The sequence below is a fragment of the Panthera pardus genome, unplaced genomic scaffold, assembly GCF_024362965.1.
Source record: "Panthera pardus isolate Hobbes unplaced genomic scaffold, ASM2436296v1 HiC_scaffold_8, whole genome shotgun sequence".
Lineage (NCBI taxonomy): Eukaryota > Metazoa > Chordata > Mammalia > Carnivora > Felidae > Panthera > Panthera pardus.
Genome location: NW_026527013.1, coordinates 124,858,552 through 124,879,798, shown reverse-complemented (window position 1 = coordinate 124,879,798; position 21,247 = coordinate 124,858,552). Strand labels below are relative to the sequence as shown.

The 21,247-nt window shown below is 40.5% G+C and overlaps 1 protein-coding gene and 1 non-coding gene across 2 annotated transcripts in view; both read right to left on the bottom strand.

Moving 5' to 3' along the window:
• Nucleotides 1-21,247, bottom strand: part of NPSR1 (neuropeptide S receptor 1) — a 154,666-nt gene that overhangs the window by 30,392 nt on the left and 103,027 nt on the right. The window contains exons 4-5 of the mRNA XM_019418162.2: nt 16,328-16,421; nt 10,370-10,571 (exon numbers count right to left, since the gene is read on the bottom strand). Coding sequence (XP_019273707.1) covers nt 10,370-10,571; nt 16,328-16,421 — 296 coding nt within the window. The remainder of the gene's footprint in view (nt 1-10,369; nt 10,572-16,327; nt 16,422-21,247) is intronic.
• Nucleotides 987-1,093, bottom strand: LOC128775743 (U6 spliceosomal RNA). Its single transcript, XR_008420723.1, has one exon. It is a non-coding gene; the product is annotated as a U6 spliceosomal RNA (small nuclear RNA).

The window sequence follows — 21,247 nt, the reverse complement described above, 5'->3', positions numbered from 1 at the left end:
TTACTTGTGAGTCTATTCTTTACCCTAAGTTGGACATTTGTTATAGCAAGGAGACTTTTTCCCCAGGAAATGAAATATAAGGAAAGGTTACAACCACTGTGAAACATTAATTATGTATTACACTTGCAACCTCAGTGCTATGTCAATTAATAATTCAAATATTCATTGACCACCTGCCATATACATAAAGGAAAATTAAGGAAGGTCTTATGTGTTAGCGGTTTAAGACTAAGTCATCACCACCTAATCTACATAGGACCAATCAGGCAAGTGGAAAACAGCTCCTAAAAAGTAGGGTGTCCCTTTATTACCCAAATCAGGCCACTTCTCAGAGCAGAGCAGAGCAGTCATGCATCAGAGAAATCTCTGAATTATATTTGTCTCCTTCTCCCTCCTCATTTCTTTCATCAGCAAGTTCTGTGGACTTTCCATTCAAAATGTCTCCATGATTTGTTCCTTCCTCTCCTTTGCTGCTCCTCAGCATCAATCCAGATCCTTCCAACCTCTTTTTTTATACTTCGACAATTTTAAAAAAATGTTTATTTATTTTGAGAGAGAGAGACTGAACAAACTCACACACAGGGGAGGGACAGAGAGAGAGAGAGAGAGTGAAGAAACTCACACACAGGGGAGGGACACAGAGAGAGAGAGAGAGAGAGAGAGAGAGAGAAAGAGAAACTGTGAATCCCAAGCAGGTTCTGCACTTACGCACTGTCAGCATAGAGTCCGACTCAGGGCTTGATCCCATGACCCTGGGATCATGACTTTAGCTGAAATCAAGAGTTGGATGCTTAACCAACTGAGCCACTCAGGTACCCTGACAACTTTTTTTATTGTGGTAAAATAAACATAGCAGAATTTACCAGTTTAGCCCTTTTTAAGTGCACAGTGTGGTGGCATGAAGTACATTCACATCATTGTATAACCATCACCATCATCCATCTCCAGAATTTATCATCTTCCCTAAGTGAATCTCTATACTCATTAAAAGTATAGAAGCCTTCATGAATGTTCATGTTATACTCATGCAAGGGCCATACTAATCTTCTCTGTATGATTCTAATTTCAGTATGTGTGCTGCCCAAATGAGCACCCCTTGTGACCTCTTGCCTGATTATGGTGATCTTCCAATGCCTCTACTCAGCTACCATCTTGAATGTCCATGCCACCATCAAGGTGGAGCTCTGGGACACAGAGTCATTCTCTGGCTTAAAACACTCCAGTGTCTCCACATTCCTACAAGATGGTATCCAGTCTCTTATGCAGGGCATCCAAAGCCTCCCACAATCTGCCTCTGCCTTCCTTACCTTATCATCATCATCCTGCTTCCTTCCACCCCACTGTCTCTCAATGACATTTCTCCATATCAGTGATGGGAGCAGCCAATAGGACAGGCCAACAAAACTAACCCTGACTCCATGCTTCACATGTAGTTGACTTTGGGTGAATCTGAGTTCCAGTGTCTTCCATCTGTCAGCATCCGCTTTGCTCTCTCATTGAAATGCATTTTTAAGCCTATTCTCTGTATTTCACTTTGCTATGAAACCTTTCTGAGCTGTGCTTGTTCCCCAGTGATAAATAGCTCCCTCTTCCTTGGGGCTTCCATGATAGTATAACACTGGTTACACTGATTCTTGTCTATGGTGGTCATGTCCTAAAGATCAGCAGACCTATAAATAGCCCATTTGTAGAAAGAGAGCTAAAGAATAGCATCTCCATTCTTTTAGTCCAACTTCTTCCATGTCTTCAATCTATTTCCATTCTCTTGACAAGTGCAGCTTTCCTTCAGGCTTCTTAGAAACCTGAAAACTGAAAGATCACCTAGATTGAAGAAAGTATCCCTTATCGGTAACTGGCAGGTGGAGTTCCTGATTTTATGGAAGACTATCTGGACACAGACCCATTTTATTTCATTTCCTTTATAGAGGCAGCTCATGGTGAGGGGAGAGTGAAAGCCTAAGCCAGAGAAAACCTTGTAGGACTCTTAGGAGGATGCCTGAACCCGGTTCCTTAGTTCTGAGTCTGGATTATGCGTAAGAAGTGTTGAGGAAACAGAACAAAACCTTTGCTCTTCCTTTGAGACACCATGAGAGCACCCCATTCAGATTACAGGTGCCTGACCCCTGTAGGACTCAGCACAAGGCTGGGGACTTGATGGATGTCCACTGCAATCTTGGAGCCATACGCCTTCAGAGTCAGACGGGGCCTAAGGCTGAATCTCTGCCTCACCTTTGGGGTCTGAGGATGGTGTTGAATTGTGCTCTAAAGGTCTCGCTGGAGGTCAGGCATAGGGAAGACAGGCAGGGGGAGTTGGTGCTTCACTGGATAGGCCTTTTTTTCTCCTCTCCCGGCAGGGGCTTTAAGAATACTCCTTAGTTGAAAGTGTCTCTCTCCTTCATTAATTAATTCATTCCACTATATGCATTTGAGCACTTTTTTGTATCAGGCACCTGTTGAGCCACTGTGGATACCACGGCAGAAAAAAAACAGAGTCCTACCCCTCATGGAGCTCATATTGTATTTGTGGAGATAGACGATAATAAAATGAGGACACAGTAATAAATGATTATAAAGGAGCAAAATCATATGGAGATAAAATGTAGGGTGACACAAGAGTATATAATAAGGGCCCTGACTTGTTCTGGGGGTCAGACTTCAGTTTTGAGAGATTCAGTGACTTGTCTGAGTTCACACAACTAGAAAATGGGACTGTAGCCTGGGTCCTCTGACTTCAAGGACTGTTAACCAACTTGTTAACAAACTTGTTAAGGAGGGTGCACAGCCTCCTCTGGGGGCTGTATTGGGTCACGCATACTATATATGGTTCTAGTTATTTACTTCTTTGATTCCTAGACCAGCTTAGCCTCTCTGCTGTGGATCCCCTAAGGGGGCTCTCTATTTGCCCTACCATAGCACTCATCACACTGCTACAACACCTTCCTTAATTGGCTGCCTTCTCTGTTATACAAGAAGATTCTTAAATTCAAACAGGATGTATGTCTTGTCATTTCTGTATCCCCTTTGCCTGGTCCAGGGTCTGGCAGAAGTTGGGTGCTCTACATGTATTTCTGGAAATAACTAATGTGTGGGAAGAGGCAAGGAGTCAGGGACTGTGTCATTGGGCTCTGGGAGACATGAAGGCAGAAGTAACTTTGGGGGGAGAATGTAGAAAGAGCATGATACTTAAGAAACTAAGAAAAATGTGAGAGTCCTGATATACACAATCCATTGACACCATGTTTAATGGGCTCCTGGACAGAGAAAGTCAAAGGAATGCCTTTATTAACTCACTCGGCACTACAGAATTAACTGAGATTTCTCAGAAGAGTTCACTCTGGTGACTTTGGTAGTTCAGATGAATTCACTGATGTCTGGAACCAGCAAGTATGGACAGTTGGGTATCAGTTAGGATGCTTTTTGTAGCAAGTTACAGAAAACTCCCAACTCAAATTGTTCTAAGAAATTAGAATATTTCTTATCTTCCGCAATTGTAACTTCAGAGGGTCAAATCTGCATTCCTTCCATCCCTGTCTCTTTTCTTTTCAGTGTAGGTGTCTCCCTGAGTCAGACTACAGCAGTTCTAGGTGTCAATGCAGAGACAGCAATGTCCAGAAGGTGAGAAGCTGTCCTCTCCTGGGCTTGTTCCCTAAGAATGGGGAAATCTTTCCCAAAAGCTTGTCAGAAACACTCCCTCACATCTCATTGGCTACAATTGCTCACCTGGCCATTCCCAAACTATTCACATACTGAGGGGAGAGGTGACCATGAGCAGCTTATTGTGGAATGGATATTGGAAAGCCCATCACAAACATCTACCCTAACCTAGCAAATTCGTGAGAATGCCTTTTCAAAAGGTATAACTCTTGCCACCCCTCAGGTAACACCATATAGTATATCACTTCCTTTACTAATATCATGGGTCATTCTCCTTGACCTTGGACCTCATGCCCAGGGACAGTGCTGGCCAGCCCCTGGGTCCTTTTACCCACCATAGCCATGAACTCTACTGGGCTGTACCAACCTTAGCATAGGGCTTTCCCACAGTCTGAACTCCATTCCCCAAGCGAAATAAATGGATTTTTTTTCATGTAACACGAATCAGTGCTCTATGACAAATGTGCTTTTTTCCACTTATTACTTTGCAGTCGTTGGCCATGGATCTTTTATGCCTCTATCTTTATGTCACAGAGATAAAAATGATAGAAGAATGAGAAATCAATTAAGTCACAAGAAAATAACCATAGCTAAACTAAAGCAATTACACCGGGGCTAATAACCTTCCCAGCAACAGTTAGACAGTTATGTCAAGTAAATTTTAAAATAACAGGAGTTGTGTTGACCCAGAAAAACATTGTATTGCCTTTATTGTCAGTCACCGTGATTTCAAGTCCTGGGAGGCTTGATTTAATTAATGGCAGAGCAGCTAAATCTTTATTCATACACAGCTCTCCTGAAAGTTTGCCACAGGCAATATAACTCCTTCTTCTCTTCTTCCCCCCCGTCTCTGCCTTTCATCCTCTCTCCCTTTCCTTTCTCCCTTCCTTCTTTCCTTTCACAAATATTAATGAAGGATCTGCCATATGCCAGAAACTGATCTAGGTACTAAGTAGCCAGAAATTTCCATGATAGGTGTGTGTGTGTGTGTGTGTGTGTGTGTGTGTGTAAGAGAGAGAGAGAGTGACACAGCATCTCTGTCCTGTGATTGGGGCAGTTTGTCCATTGGGCCTTTATGGTGTGCTGGATTTGGAATCCAGAAATTAAGAGACAAAGTTCTATACTCAAGAGATACAGCCGCACAAGCAGGTGATTACACTACCATGAAGCCTTTATGGCGACAGGGACGAGCTGAGGTTGGAGGCTATGGGTGAACAGCTGAGGCACTATTTGGCCCATGACTGGCAGCAGCAGCTCTGTGTGGAGTTGGTGTGTGGAAGGACAAATGAAGAATGTGAAGTGAGTTTCCAGAAGCAAGGCAGGGTGAGTGTGGAGGAGTGCTTAGGCACAAGGAATGATGTGCACAAAGGCACAGGCATGAGAGGAGTGAGGGACGTCCCTGTTTGTTCTGGCTGGAGAAGTGCGTGAAGGGAAGAACATCAGTAACTCCCTTGAAATAGCCAGGGGACCTTTGAGAAAGACAAGCCATCTTGTCCTAACAGATATTAAATGTATATAACGCTATAATAATTAAAACAATGTGGAATTAGTGGCAAAAAAAGCACCTAACCTACTTATTTCTATGTTCTCTCCTTTCCTAATTATGGCAATTACGATGAACTGAAAATAAAACCATATTTAAAATGAAGAAGCAAATGACAAACTAGGGACATATTTGCAACTCGTAAAAAAAGAAAAAGGTTATTGTATAAAGAATATCTCTCAAGATAAAGAAAAAAGAAGATAAAAACAAACTGAAGAGACTAACAAGCCCAGAAACAATGAGAGTATTTATAATATAAACATGCATATGATAGAATTGCTGTTTCATACCATGGAGAAAAGATAGATTATTCAGTGAAAGGTGTGGGGACAAATGACCAACATTAAAAAAAACAAATTCAAGTTAGATCTCTAATTCATATGTAACATCAAAACTAAATGCTATTGGGGCACTTGTCAAATCAAATCAAATATGTTTTTTTTTTTAATTTTTTTTTAATGTTTATTTTATTATTTTTGAGACAGAGAGAGACAGAGCATGGACGGGGGAGGGGCAGAGAGAGAGGGAGACACAGAATCGGAAGCAGGCTCCAGGCTCTGAGCCAACAGCCCAGAGCCCGACGCGGGGCTAGAACTCACTGGACCGCGAGATGGTGACCTGAGCCGAAGTCGGACGCTTAACTGACTGACCCACCCAGGCGCCCCAAATATGTTTTTTTAAAGTGACATTTTTAATGTACTCCCAGCACAGAAATTATTTTCAAATAACTAAAATAATAAATCATTAAAAAGTTAAATCGGGGTGTCTGGGTGGCTCAGTCAGTTAAGCATCTGACTTCGGCTCAGGTCATGGTCTCATGGGTCATGAGTTCAAGCCCCGTATCGGGCTCTGTGCTGACAGCTCAGAGCCTGGAGCCTGCTTTCGATTCTGTGTCTCCCTCCTCACTCCTCCTCCCCCACTAATGCTGTGTCTCTCTCTGTCTCAAAAATAAATAAAACATTAAAAAAATGTTTTGGGGCGCCTGGGTGGCTCAGCCGGTTAAGCGGCTGACTTCGGCTCAGGTCATGATCTCGCGGTCCATGAGTTCGAGCCCCGCGTCGAGCTCTGTGCTGACAGCTCAGAGCCTGGAGCCTGTTTCAGATTCTGTGTCTCCCTCTCTCTGACCCTCCCCTGTTCATGCTCTGTCTCTGTCTCAAAAATAAATAAATGTTAAAAAAAAAATTAAAAAAAAATGTTTTAAAGTTAAATCAAAGTAGAAATAAGTATGTGGAAGAGGCAATTTCCTAAGAAAGAAATGGAAGGCAACAATGTAAAGAAAAGCATGAGTAAATGTGCATACACGACAGTGTGAGACGTGGGTGTATTAGAGAGAAGCCATATACATTTCATTCATATTTTCTCCTGCATTTATACAAAGTTTTGCATATGCTTTCCTATGATTCTTTTAACTTTTTAAATTTATTCATTTGACTTTTTCATTTCTTTATTTTTTATTTATTTATTTTTAATGTTTTTATTTATTTTTGAGACAGAGAGAGACAGAGTGTGAGCAGGGGAGGGGCAGAGACAGAGGGAGACACAGAATCTGAAGCAGGCTCCAGGCTCTGAGCGGTCAGCACAGAGCTGGACGCGGGGCTCGAACTCACCGCGAGGTCATGACCTGAGCTGAAGTCGGACGCTTAACTGACTGAACCACCCAGGCACCCAAGACTTTCTCATTTCTGATTTTTTTAATTCATGCTGTCTCCCCCTTTCATAATTATGTCAGTCATATCAACCAAAAGCAAAATAAAACTATATTCAAAATGAAAAGGCAAATGACAAACTAGGGAAATATCCTCAATGATTGAAAACATGAAAAGCTCATTACTTAAAGAATATCTTTGAAAATAAAGAAGAGAGAAAACAAAATAAAATTGAGAAAAAAATGGGTAAAAGGATAAAATATGTAATTTACTTGAAAAATAAAAAATGATAATGTACATATTAAATTTTTAAAATCTCATCCGTAATGAAAAAAACACAAGTTAAAACAATGACATATGTATTTTTTGCCTCTCAATTTGGTAAGGATATATGTATGTATGTATGTATGTATATGTATATATATGTACGTGTGTATCATGCCTGAAGAACAATGAAGCATGAGGCATGGTTCATAAAGTGAACGAGCATCTTATTTGAGTTGTTTCTTTTGTCTACTTAAGCTTGGAATTGAAAGTTTAACTTTACCTAAAAGAACTATAAGCAAAAGAATCAAACGCAAGGATCCACAGCGTGGTTAAGAAGGAAAACTAAAAACAACAACGGTAAACTTTAGCTCTGAGAGATATGAAATTGTTACAAGTTATCCGAGGAGCTAGCTGGAAAACAATAAATAAATGAATTCCTCACGAGATTCCATTTAGGCCTGGTCTTGTGTCAAGGGAGGAGAAGAGGCTCCTGGGTGGCTCAGTCAGTTGAGCACTGGACTCTTGATTTCCACTCAGGTCATGGTCCCTGGGTCATGGGATCAAGCCCCCAGTCTGGCTCTATGCTCAGTGTGGGGCCTGCTCAGGATTCTCTCTCCCTCCCCACTCTCTGCTCCTCTACCTCTCTCTCTCTCTCTCTCTCTCTCTCTCTCAAATTAAAAAACAAAACAAAACAAAAAAGAAGGGAGGAGAAGCTGATGGGGTGGAGCCACATCCCCCTGAGAGAAGTTCTTTCTTCAACAGGAGGAGCCTGACCATGAAAGAGTGAAGCTCCTAATTGAGCAGATAGGAAACCCTTCAGAGAAGCTCAAGGTTGGAGGGAGGTCACTCTGAATCTCCATCGTTCTACCACAGCTAGGGAGCAAGGAGAAGGATGAGGGCCGAGTGAAACTCGCTTTTGAAATCATCCCTTCATCATCAAATTATACTTAGCTTTTTCCAAGGACACTACAAGAACACACAAGTTGGGCTGTAGGTAAGTTTGAGAGGTCCTGATGGGAAGAAGCAGCTTGAATTGATGGGGGAAGATTAGGGACAGTGAAAGAGCCGCGTGACAGATCTGGCCAGACAGTGCAGTGGGAGCCATGTGGTTCACATACTGTATTCACCCTGCTGAGCAGGGGTTTTGACTGATTTCGCGAACTGATGGGAAATCAATCAGGAGAGAACAAGGACATGCACTGCCACTGAAATCGATGTGTCAGTTGTGTGACAGACGGCGGAAGCTGCTTCCTCCCAAATGCTCACCCCTGCAACTAGTCGCCCTCCTCTTCCATGTGCCCCTTTCCAACAATGCTATGACTTACCTTTGATTGGTTGTCTAAATACCCTTCATCTTTCCTTCAGGATTCCTCCCAAGTTCAACTTGGTAGAAAGGAGGCAGTATGTTGAAATAACGTAGACGTCAATTTGTCAGTTCAGCAGAGATGACTGGGCAATCTCCAACCTCAGCAAGGCTGCTGGGCTGGCTATGGGATCACCATCCTGCCCAGCTCCACCTCTGATGCTGGGTGAGTCATTTTGCTTCTTTTAAGCCTGCTTTTATGAAAAATTCAGGGGCTGGACTATGTGATGGATGACATTTTTCCAGCTTTGGGATTTTATGAGACTGAAGATGAGCAAAGAGCAAGAATATGTGATTCCCATAATGTCAGAAAACACTTGAAAAATACTTAATACACTTAATTAATAATCAAAGAAATGCATATTAAAATGGTGAGATACTTTTTCTTTTTTTTTTAATTTAACATTTATTTATTATTGAGAGACAGAGAGACACAGAGCATGAGCAGGGGAGGGGTAGAGAGAGGGGGAGACACAGAATCGGAAGCAGGCTCCAGGCTCTGAGCTGTCAGCAGAGAGCCCGACGCAGGGCTCGAACTCATGAGCTGTGAGATCATGGCCTGAGCCGAAGGTAGACACTTAACTGACTGAGCCACCCAGGTGCCCCGGTAAGACACTTTTTCACAACCTCTATGTTTGACAAAGATTTAATAAAGAAGTGATGTCATCTTCCATTGGGTCAGGGGAAGAAGAATCAGAGCTCTTTTTTGCTGTTGGCAGGAATACATCTTTTCTATAGGGCAGCTTATGAATATGCATCTAAAGTCTTGAAATGAGCATCATCTTTGATCTAAGAATTCCACTAGAATGGGATCTGAAGGAATAATCAGGGACTCATGAATAAATTTAAATACAAAGATTTTTATTGCATCATTATTTATATGATCCGAAACCAAAGGCTGATCTTCCTTCAACCAGGAGAAATTATGGGACGCTCCATGGCAAGCTTGAGGACACTCAAAACAGGATCAGCCTGGCCACATACACACTCAACATGCCAGCGTCTCCCTCAATCCCATCTCATCCACCCACACAGAGCCACGTTGTCAGAGGCGATCCTGCCATATGACTAGTGAGACCCTGCCTTTCCAGGTGGCTGTGGTCTTCTCTGCTGAAAGACCATCAGTGGCCACCATTGGCTGCAGGACAAACCACCTATGGTTTGGTGGTTAAGGCCCTTTATAATCGAGCCTCACCCCACCAGAAAGAGCTTTTTGCCAACTTCTCCCCTCCCCTACTGACACCGCCTGCCTTCCCTTTCCCTGTCACCACACTTACTCTAACCCCCAGTCACCAGGGAGCCTGCTTTCCTCTCTCCTTCAATGGTGGCTTCCAGCAAGTGTTCCCTGCCATTAACTGACCTCACTGCCCACACTTTCTAGCATAGTTTTTGTGTATATTGCCTTTTTTTCCTTTTTTGCTCAGTGTTGTTTCAAGTTTGCCTATCTTTCCAATTATAAGGTCTCTGAAACTGGCACTATGTCTTACATTTGAAAGACTACATGCTATAGGAGAAAGAACAGGCATGAAATCAGAAAAACCCATGTTTAAATCCTGTGCCATGTTGGGTAAATTACTTGACCTCTCTGAGCCTGAGTTTTGCCACACATAAAATGCAGACAACAGTAGTTCTTTCATAGAGTTGTAATGTGGTTAATGGGACAATTGTTAACCACTTAGCACAATGCCTGCCCCATAGTACATACTCAGAAAATATCAGTTCCCTTCTTTCACTCTACTTTGGAGAAGTTGGGCTTGATAAACAGTAAGTTTAGATGAAATTTTGTGGTCTGGCCACTTCCCTCAAGGACACCAGGAACAATGAAAGACCTGTAGGGAAGGAGAGCAGGAATTGGCGAACCAGGAAATCCATGGGTCTGGACTGCTGGCCCCTTACCTGATGATTGTCAGAGGGATGAAATACACCAGGAAGGCCACGATGGTCATGTATGGGGTCCAGTAGGAGTCGTCAGGCCACAGTGCCCAGCACTGCACTTCACCATTAGAGAGTTTCCTTTTTCCAAATATGATCAGGGTGGGAATGGAGAAGAGGAAAGAGAGGGTCCAGGCAATCATGATGAGGACCTTGGCTTGCTTTTCTGCTCAAAGGAAAGAGAAGTTGGATGGTTTGTTCATGTAGACATCAAAATCACCCAAGATGAGGACAGTATGAAAGGTGAGAAAGAGACTGAGAATAGTGTCTGACATCTTCACTGGGCGAGGAGCATGGCTGTGTGGTCAGACAGAGGGAACATTGTAGAAGGCAATCATGGTAACATGAGCATCAAAGGAACAGACCAGTGCACATGCAGTAATGGAGGAGAAGGGAGCTAGAAGTGATCCAGGGAGGTAGGAAAATGTCAACACCACCCCCACGCCTTGATGTTCTCAGAAGGAAGGCTGAGAAGCATCCTTTTCAGAGATGTTAGGAGGACCAGGGATCTCAGGAGGCAGAGGGTGGAGGGAACCTACTGTGATGTGGTTGACAATGTAAGGGAGTTGGTTCCTGGAGGAATAGAGGAAAGTTGCTCTGGGTAGAAAAAGCAGTGGGAATTTGGTGAGGAAATAAGCACAGAGCAGGATGGGATTGAGAGAGCAAGTGAGATGGCTGGAAGGCTTTTCCTCTTGATCAGAGGGATGTGATCCCTGCTGGGTTTCTGCAGACCTCGACAGCATTAGTAACTGTTCCTGCATGCTCTTGTTCTTTCACTGGTTAAAATTCAAATTTTATCTTCTGTAGGTCCTAGAGCCTGGACTTTTAAGAGTGATCTGCAACTCCTGGGCCCCACTCAGATTCCCTTGACGGGCTAACAATGTATTCACTTGTGAAAGGAATGGGCAAGGAAGTAATCGGATTCAAAGAATAGGAAACCATGCTTTAGAATTAATTCCACCAAGGTACTAAAAATGTGTCCCCAGAGTCCACCCGGGGCACATGCTTGGAATTACTTTTCTCATACAGGTGCTGGGCTGTACCGGGAAGTCCCCAGTCAGATGTGTCACCAGCAAACACACAGCAGTGGTAAGACTGTTGACCTTCTGATCAGCGGAGCCCATCTGCTATAAAGAGTGACCGTTTGGGGCTTAACACTCAGGGACAGAACAGATGAAATGCAGTCTGGGTATTAGGTAGGCCATCCTCTGTTACCTTCAAAGTTGCCTGTGTCTCCTACCCATAGGAAGGCAGCTTCTTGTTCAAAGTGCTCTTGTCCAATTCTGTACTTCTGTCTTAGCCTCTACCTTTTATGCATCATAAAAGGTAGAAGCCTCTACCTTCTTTGTTTTTAGCAATGGAAGTTACACATGATAATTACAGACATACTAGCAGAGAAATGGAAGCAAAGAGAAGAAAAAGAAGTCCTTGGTGGCACCACCCAGAAATAGCCAGACTAAATTTTGATAGTGCATTCATATATAATACAATAGATTACACATATAAAAATGAGAACATAATATACATGCTGATTTTCAACCTAATTTTTTTCCCTGGAAAAAATTTTATGACCATCTTGTCATGTCAAGAAAATCTTTTGTCAAAAAATTTTATGACATCTTTTCATGTCTACATCTACACAAGCGGCATTCAGAGTTTTTCAGGCAGTGAAAGCCTTTCATCAAATGTTAATTTTATCCTGGGCCCAGTGCAGGATGCCTGGGTAGCTCAGGTTGAGGCTAGGTGACAGCCAGAAGCTTCCAGGCCTGTCTGGGAGCAGGTCTACAAAATGAGCCCTCCGGGCCCAGAGTGTGAAATGTAATTTGAAAAGCACTGATACATTTCCCCGCCCCCCCCAATGGTTACACTAAACTGCAATTTTATCCATAGCCTCTTATTATTTAAATTGCTTCTGATTATTTTTATTACAAATAATTTATATGTATCTCTTTGTACTGCTATTGCCTTAGGATAAACTCTTAGAAACAGATTTTGGCAAATATTATTAAATTTCTCCCAGAAGTGTCTACAACTTATGGCTCCCGCCAGAAGTCTACAGACACGACTATCTTGTTATACCCTCCCAACCCGGAGAAGATTCCCCCTCTAACTCTTGTTACCTCATTGGTAAGATTTCATATCCAAATGTTTAATTCTTGCAATTGTTTAGTTAGTGGTCCAAAAGAGTATTTCTATATATGGTCTGCTCATTTTTCTTTGTTTCTTAATAAATTTGTTCATGTTCTTCGCCCACTTTTTCTATTGGTATGTTATTCTATCCTTGCCACAGTTCTTTACAAAAATGATATTACCCCTTTGTCTGTTGTATACAAATATTTTCTCACTTGTCATTTTGCTTCTTAAGTATGTGTACAATATTTATTATTTGTATAAATAGTTTTAAAGTTCTGATGTAGTGAAAACAACATTTATTTCCCTTATTGTTTCTGCCTTGGGTGTTATTCCTAGGAAGATCTTTCTCTCACCAAAACTAAAAAAAAAGTTTTACTCATACTCATCCCCTTTCAAGTTTAAAATTTTTACTTTTTTCAATCCAACTGGCATTTACTTTATAATTAGCTGTGGCAGATAGCAGTCTAATATTTTTTAAGTGGCTAGACAACTATAATAACACCATATACTGAGTAATTCATTCTTTTCTAATTGACATTATTCCATATGCTTTCCATACATTATTCTGGTTTCGGTATCATGTTTTTTAAAATTATCAAACTTTTATATTATGTTTTAATATCTGGCATGACATATTTCTCTTCATTATTAACAGATGTTTTCCTAATTGTTCTTATATTTATTTATCCTAAAGGGCCTTGAAATGTCAACTTCTCTGGAGTGGCTGGCTAAGGAAACTACCACTTTAGTAAAAAGCATTAAAAAAAAATCAGTAAAATGTGGCCTCCCCTTCCCCTCTCCTTCCTTTGCTTTAGTTGTCATTGCCTTGTGTCTGCAAAGCCACATGTGACTCTGTGTGGCTTCCACCTGCTCCTGTTCTCCACAAAGGTGTGCTGCCTGGTGGGGAATTGCTTTCTGTTGTCTTCTCTTTGTTCAGTCACGTAAACCCTTAGCTCTGCCCCTCAGGGCTGCCCTTAAATTCCAATGAGCTGTGACATCAAGAGACTCTAGCATCGGGTTCCCTGTTCTCACCTGTACCTCTCCCCCAAACTCCTGCACAGCCATACAGCCTTCCTGGGGGTGTGGCACCCATGTGTGCTGGGAATTCCTTGAAGTTTCTGGGATTTGGATGGCTTCTTTCCTTGGCTCCCACCCAGCTCCAGGTCTCCTCTATTTTGACCGGGGCCAAGGTCAGACACTTAACAGACTGAGCCACCCAGGCACCCCAAGTGTCCTCGATTTCTATGGCTCTTCCATGACTTCAGAGGAATTGGCAGCGAGGAAGGGAAAACGGTTAATGTTGATTTCCAACTTTCATCTTTCCCCGAAGCCATTGGAGATGATTATTTTCTAAGTGCCCAACACTGAACCTCTATTAATTTTGTAGTGAGGAAATAAATTGCTTTACATCTTTAACAGAACACTGTGATATTCATTCCTGCCTTTTCTGTAATTTAGGACACTGTTCATAATATTGCAGTGTTTCCTAGAACTCGTCATATCTTCCATGAGCTAAACATTTGATTTTTTTTTTTTTTTAATCTAATGAGTATGGTGACATGGGTAACTGACCATGTTTTCCTTCTGGCTACGGATTCCCTAAGCCTCCACCTTCTGCCAAGCATCCTGAGACACCTCTCACATGTTTTATTATATGATTTCCCTTCACTCATATTTCTGCACTTTGAAATACCCTGGTGTATGTGTTTTTTCTATGTCCCCACTCAAACCTTCCTGGGGCCTACTGGGCGTAAATAAATAGATGAATGAATAAGTATATCACACTTTCGTATAGAGCATAAAATGTTTCCCCATTTTCCTTCATCTCACTCCCTGCTTCCTTCTTTATCATAATCACTGAGGCAATGGTAGTGCCTAGAAAGCTCAGTAGTGGTCACGTACCTTCACACACACACACACACACACACACACACACACACACACACACAAACAAAAACAACCCTAGAAAAAGCCTAAAACAGGTGTAAATTATATTTTTAAATTGGTTTTAACTGCACACAACACATCAATATACCTTCTTGTATGTAAGTCCCTGTGGTCACTATGATTAGTCCAAATCCCATCCCCAGAAGTGAGGACTATTTGGTGTGTGTCCTTGGAAGCAATTGCTTATTACTTTCTTTTCTTTTCTTTTCTTTCTTTCTTTTTTTTTTTTTTTTTTTTTTTTTTTTTCTATCCATTGCTATCCCAACACCTCATTGAGAGGCAGGATATATGGTAGTCAAAGACACCCATGCTGTCTTGGGTTCAAACCTTGCCCCTACACCTACCAGCTGTGTGATCTTGGGCAAGTTACTTGAACTATCTGAATTGCAATTGTCCAGACTATAAGATTCAGATAATAATAGCATCTATATCCCAGAGATGTTGTAAGAATTAAAGTACCTAACATGCATAAAGAGCTTAGAATCGTGAATGGAATATAGTATGCAATCAATAAATCTAAGCTACTGAAACTTCTACATAGGCTAGCCAGCCATTCCTCCAACGAGGGAATCCCTGCTATTCTAAGCAACATTACCATAAACGACATGTGTGCATACTTGCATGCATGTGGGTATTTGTCAAGAGAAGATACCAAAAAGTAGAATTCCTATGTCAAAGGGCACATGTGCCAATATTATCTGATATATTCAATAGATTCTGATGACATTAATTCTACTTATTCTAACGTTCTGCTTGTTCTGTTCATTTTGCTTTCTTAGTTGTAAACTACACAGAATGGTATTTTAAAGTATTATCTATTTGCCACGTTTTGACTTTTGTCCCATTTTCTATATTTGATTGCACCTCATCTTTGTAGGTGCAATCACATTAGGTTCTTCACATTAGGTTCTTCATTTCATAAGTTTTCATGGGCTCCTTGGGAAAGCGTGGTATGGGTCACTGAACATTGGGTTATTACTTGCTTTCAGGGGTCATGGAGGAAAGTAAGCTCTGCCCATGGGCAGAGTAATGGATAATTAGTCTCATGACTAGGTACCCATCACCCCTCCAAGGACTCATTGATTCCTAAGACCCCCAACTCTGTCTCTCCAAATCCAACACCCCCACGATTAGGAGGAAGAGACCTTCATCCCTGTTGCCTCTCTAGGGCAGGGGAGGCCAAAGGGAAAGGAAACATGCAGTGATCAACCCTCCTTGTGCTCCAGAAATCACCCGTTAGTTTCCTTGAGTCCTTCCTGCCCTGGGCCTTTACACAATCTTAACACTTCACCCACATTACTGTAGCCTGTGGGTACTGGCAACCGTGTGGCTTCAGTCTTCCCTCTGACCCATCTGTGTCCTCCTGAGGATTCCTTACTATCACTGGATCAAGGAGAATTTTCTTTGTTTCCAGTATTGTTATGAATTAAAAAAATCTTTCCAATTATTTCTATGGTTTGGGAGTACAGAGGGCAAGGTGCTTGTTTCTGGAAAATGAGCAAGTTGAAGTGGGAATATTCATTTCTTGGGAGAGGTGTATGTGTCAACACTGCTCTAAAGGAAGAGGCCAGAGGCATTAGGGTCAAGGGAAATGGTCACAAAGTGGGCCCAGCAAACTACCTTCCCTAGTAGCTCTTGACCATCCGTGGGAACCATCAGCATTTCCCCAGGCATCCTGCCTCTCTTTCTACATCTTTATGGACAATCAGACCCATTAAATAGAAAGAAAGCAGAGAAGGAGAAAGTGGGAGGAAAAGAACCATAGAAGATATTAGTGAGAACAATCCCACTCTCACCCAAGGATGATTTCTTACAGAATAGTGCTTGGTTGAGCCAGCTCACCTCCTTGCAGGAACTTCATGGGGTAGACGATGGCATGGTATCTGTCTATGCTGAGGGACACCAGGACATAGGTAGAGGCATAGAGCAGCACAACCTGAGGACAGAAACGAGAGGGGGTGCATGACTTCATAGAAGTGAGGGAATCCACACAATGGGAAGAAGAATGTTCTGTGCTATTGAGAAACCTGCGCACCAAACCTAGGGAGGGATGAAGTTTGGGTGAGGGAGAGAAATGATTCACTCCCTGTGTCTACAAGCAGATTGCTGTTCTTGGTGCTGCACTTGTCATTGTTAGTCGTAGCTGGGGAGAATGCTTCCAGATCACCCTTCCTCACTCATTCATTTGGCTTCTTGGAGACTCCACATCTCAGGATCAGTCTCTCTTGACATTTGCATGGTACATTTGTTTGTAATTGACTTTTAAAGCTAACCTAATTTTCCCTGCCACAATTGACATTCCAGAATAATTAGAAACAAACGTTCATTTGCCTTTTATCAGTGTGAGTTGTTGAGAGACAATGGAAGGGATCTGGTTTCTGGGAGCCCATGTGCTGTTTAGAATCATTTATCATCATCTGCGTTGACAGTCTCAGAGCTCACTTCCTCCTCCACTTCTCTGGTATAACTGTTCATTAAGGCCAGTCCTTGGGTCCCCCCCTTCCTCCTTCCCACCCTCTCTTTTATTAACCTTACTCATGCCCTTTAATTATCCTGAGTACAGTGTTATTTGCATAGTTTGCAGAGAAGGAAATTGGGATATAAGAGGTTAACATCTCTCATGTTAAAAGCATAATCAAAATGTAATTAAATGAAATATTTCTGAAAGAATGATCAAGGTGGAAAGTTTTCAGGTAACTTTGAGTCTTATTTATACCAAGAGTCTAGTCATATCTCTGCTTTGTAACCTTTGGATCAATTCCAGAGCAGGGAAGAATAACTCAAAGACCAGAGTCTAAGGGTGAGTGTCTGAATCTCTCCTAAAAACAAAATAGAAATACCGTGACTTTGGTAATAACTTTTGTCTGAATTTATACCTTATTGTTCTTTCTCTCATTCAGAAAAATAACAATCAACTATGTTATTGTTCTCTATTATTTTTATTTGTATAACACCACCGCAAATGCGTCCTGGCACTAATGTTGTGGAAGGTGCCACAGGGTGGGAGTTCTGATTAAAGATTGAAGGCTTTCTTGAGGGATATAAGAAGAAATTCTCCTCTTGCTAAAAAGATGCAATATGGACAGGGAGAAGAATTTTGGCCAAATTTAACCAAAAAATTTAGACAACAGTCTTCTTAGAGAAAAGTGGGATTTGTACGTGTGACCTATGAATTCAGAACTATTAAGGATGGCCACACACAGCATAGGAGATGGCATTCAAGGAATATGAGAAAGAAAGCTCCCAAGGGCAGAACTCTATGGGATGGAACGCCTTGGTGAGAAGGTCGTAAGAATCTCAGCCATCTTTGACTGTGTTGAGTGACTGTGACCGTGAGGAACTTGCCAACACAAGTTCAGAATTTGAAGCAAGATGAAAAAGGTCACAATAAGGAGTGGCTGGAGGAGTAGGCGATGTTAACACAAAGAGATGTACTTTCAGACAGTCAAAAAGAGTAGTTAATTTCAAGGGTCTTCAAACATGTAGGCAGGGTAAAAAAAAATTAAAGGTTACATAAAAGAAATGCATCTCAAATTGTCATGCCTCTTTTTTACAAAAATAAATGCCAGAAAACAGCATAAAAACATGTTCAGAGTTTTGAAAGAAAAATTATGATCCAAGAATTTTGTAAATATCATTTCTGTGCCAAGGCACAGAATAGTTTTCTTAAATGTGTAAAAAAAGAAAGTATAACATCACATAATCTCCTGAAAAATCTTCCTTGAGGAAATATTTCTGCTGACTGAGCATTGTTTAAAAATTAAGAACTCTAGAAGAGGGACGGGATTGAATAATAATAGCTATGGTAAGCAATGAGTCCCCCCAAATCCCACAAAATGTTTACAACATCATTATGAATATAGTTAGGAAACATTCCAGGGAAAAATCTGGGGAATTGAGTGAGAAGAGAGAGTAGAAGGAAAGAAATCATGTTATATATTTCCATTTGGTCATTTTAGACATCTCTGTTGTTTTTTACTTTGATAGAGACATATTACATTTAAAAATTAAAGATAAGCTATGACATAAAATAAAAGGGGGGAAAATAATTTATTAGCTTCTTACGGCTATTGTAACAAATCACCACAAGCTTCATGGTTTAAACCAGCATAAATGCACTTTCTTACACTTCTAGAGACTAGAAGTCCATAATCAGTTACACTGGGTCAAAAATTAAGGTGTTGGCAGGGCCACCCTCCCTCCACAAGCCCCAGAGGAGAATCCATTCCTTGCCTCTTTCAGCTGAAAGTGGCTGCCAGTATTCTTTGACTCGTGGCCACACCAATCTCATCTCTGAGTCTATGGTTACAATGGCTCTTCTGTTTGTCAAATCTCCCCCCTTCCCTTTAATAAAGGATATATGTAATTACACTTGAACTCATCAAGATAATCCAGAATAATCTCCCCATTTCAAATTCCTGGACTTAATTACATCTGCAGAGTCCTTTTTTGCCATATAAGGTAATATATATAGGTTTCAGGGATTAGAATTTGGATTTGGGGGTGCCATTTTTCAACCTACCACAATTAACAACCAAGCAGGAAGGAAAAAAAAACATGTAAGTAAAAAAATTAACACAGAAAGATTAAAATGAGGTGACTTAAATAACACCAAACACTATTTGTCTCAATAAATATAAATGACTTAACCTCCTTGACTAAAACAAAGACTATGTACAAAACCCTTCCACAAATCTAACTGTATACTGTGTTGAAAATAAGCCTCTCAGTCCAAATTATTATCAAAGTTTAAAAATAGAGTGATGGCCAAAGGCATAGGAAAAACTAAAATCAAAAGAAGGCATTTACTACAATACTACTATTTGACAAATTAAATTCAAAGCAAACTGTACTACATGGGACAAAGGGATTATTTTTATTGATACAATACATAATGATGACAGAATATTAATAAACTTATATGTAACAAGTAACATAATACTAAATATGCATAACTAAAATGTTCAAAGACTTACCAAGTATAAAACACAATAATACATAGAAATAATTAAACACATTTTAAAAATAATACACATTATTGTAAAATATCTAGGCAACATTTCAAAAATTGATCATAAAATAAACTACCAAGAAAAAAAATCCCTCAATAGATTTCAAAATTATACAATTTATATAATTTGCATATTTAAAACAACAAGCAATAAAAACTGAAATCAGTATCATGTTATTTTTTTTTAAATACCACTTGGAAATTTAAACACCCTTGTAATTAACTTGAGTCAAGAAGGAAATCAAAGTACAATTATAGTCAATTCATAAATGTCAACAATGAAAATTCTACACATCAACAACATATGGGATACCATTTGGATAACAGATGGCAGATTGAGGACATATGTCTGAATTCTCACTACCCCACCCCTCTATTCTGACAAAAATGACCTAGGAAATATAAAACCAAAGAAAATCTTGCACAGAAGTTGAGACTTAAATGCAGCAAACTTAGAAAAATTTTATTTAGAAAAATACCAGATTGGATTCATGTAAAGGAGGATCCCTGGATTGACTTAAAAAATTAATACACTTTATTTTTTAGAGCAATTTTAGATTCATAGAAAAAAGGATAGTTTCCACCTCCATCCCCAACTTTTCCCCATCATTAACATCTTAAGTGTGGTCCATTTGTTAAATTTGATGATCCAGTATCAATACATTACCATTAAAGTCCATACTTGTGTTGTATAGTTCTATGGGTTTTGACAAATGAATAATGTCCCCTATCAATGATTCATACAGAAAAGCTTCACTGTCCTAAAAATGCCTTGTACTTTACCTAGTCTATCTTGCCAAATCCCTAGCAACCACTGATATTTTTACTGTCTCCATAGTTTCCCTTTTCCAGAACATCATATAGTTATCATACTTCTGTAGCCTTTTCAGACTGACTTCTTTTACTTAGCAAAGTTCATGTAAGATTCCCCCATGACTTTTCATGGCTTGATAGCCCATTATGTTTTATTGTTAAATAGTATTCCATGATATGGAAGTACCAAAGTTGTTTTTTTTTTATCCATTCAGCATTTGAGGAACATCTTACTACCAATTTTTGACAATTATGAATAAAGTTGCTATAACATTCTTGTGCAAGTTTGTGTGAACATAAGCCATAAACTCAATTGGATATATATCTAGGAGCACAATTGCTATCTTCCATGATAAGAGTAGTTTCTCTTTGTTTTTAATCTTTATGTCCTTATTTTGAGAGAGTGTGTGTGTGCAAGCAGGGGAGGGGGAAACAGAGAGAGAAAGAGAGAGAAAGGAAGAATTCCAAGCAGGCTCCACACTGTCAGCACAGAGCCTGACACGGGATTTGATCCCATGATGCTGGGATCATGATCTGAGTCGAAATAAAGAGTTGGACATTTAAGTAACTGAGGCACCCACGTGTCCCAAGAGTATTTTCAATTTTTTAAGAAACTGCCAAAATATCTTCCAAAATGGCTGTACCCTTTTGCACTCCTACAAACAGCACTAGCATTTTGTATCATCAGTTGTTTGGATTTTAGTCATTCTAATAAGTATGTAGTGCTTTCTCATTTTAATTTGCAATTCCCTAATGCCATATAATGTTTCTTTTCATATGCTTGTTCATTATCTATATATCTTCTCTGGTTAGCTGTCTGTTCAGATAGTTGGCCTATTTTTAAGTGGGCTGTTTCCTTACTGTTGAGTTTTAAGAGGTCTGTCTGTGTGTGTGTGTGTGTGTGTGTGTGTGTGTATACATTTTTTTAGAGAGAGAGT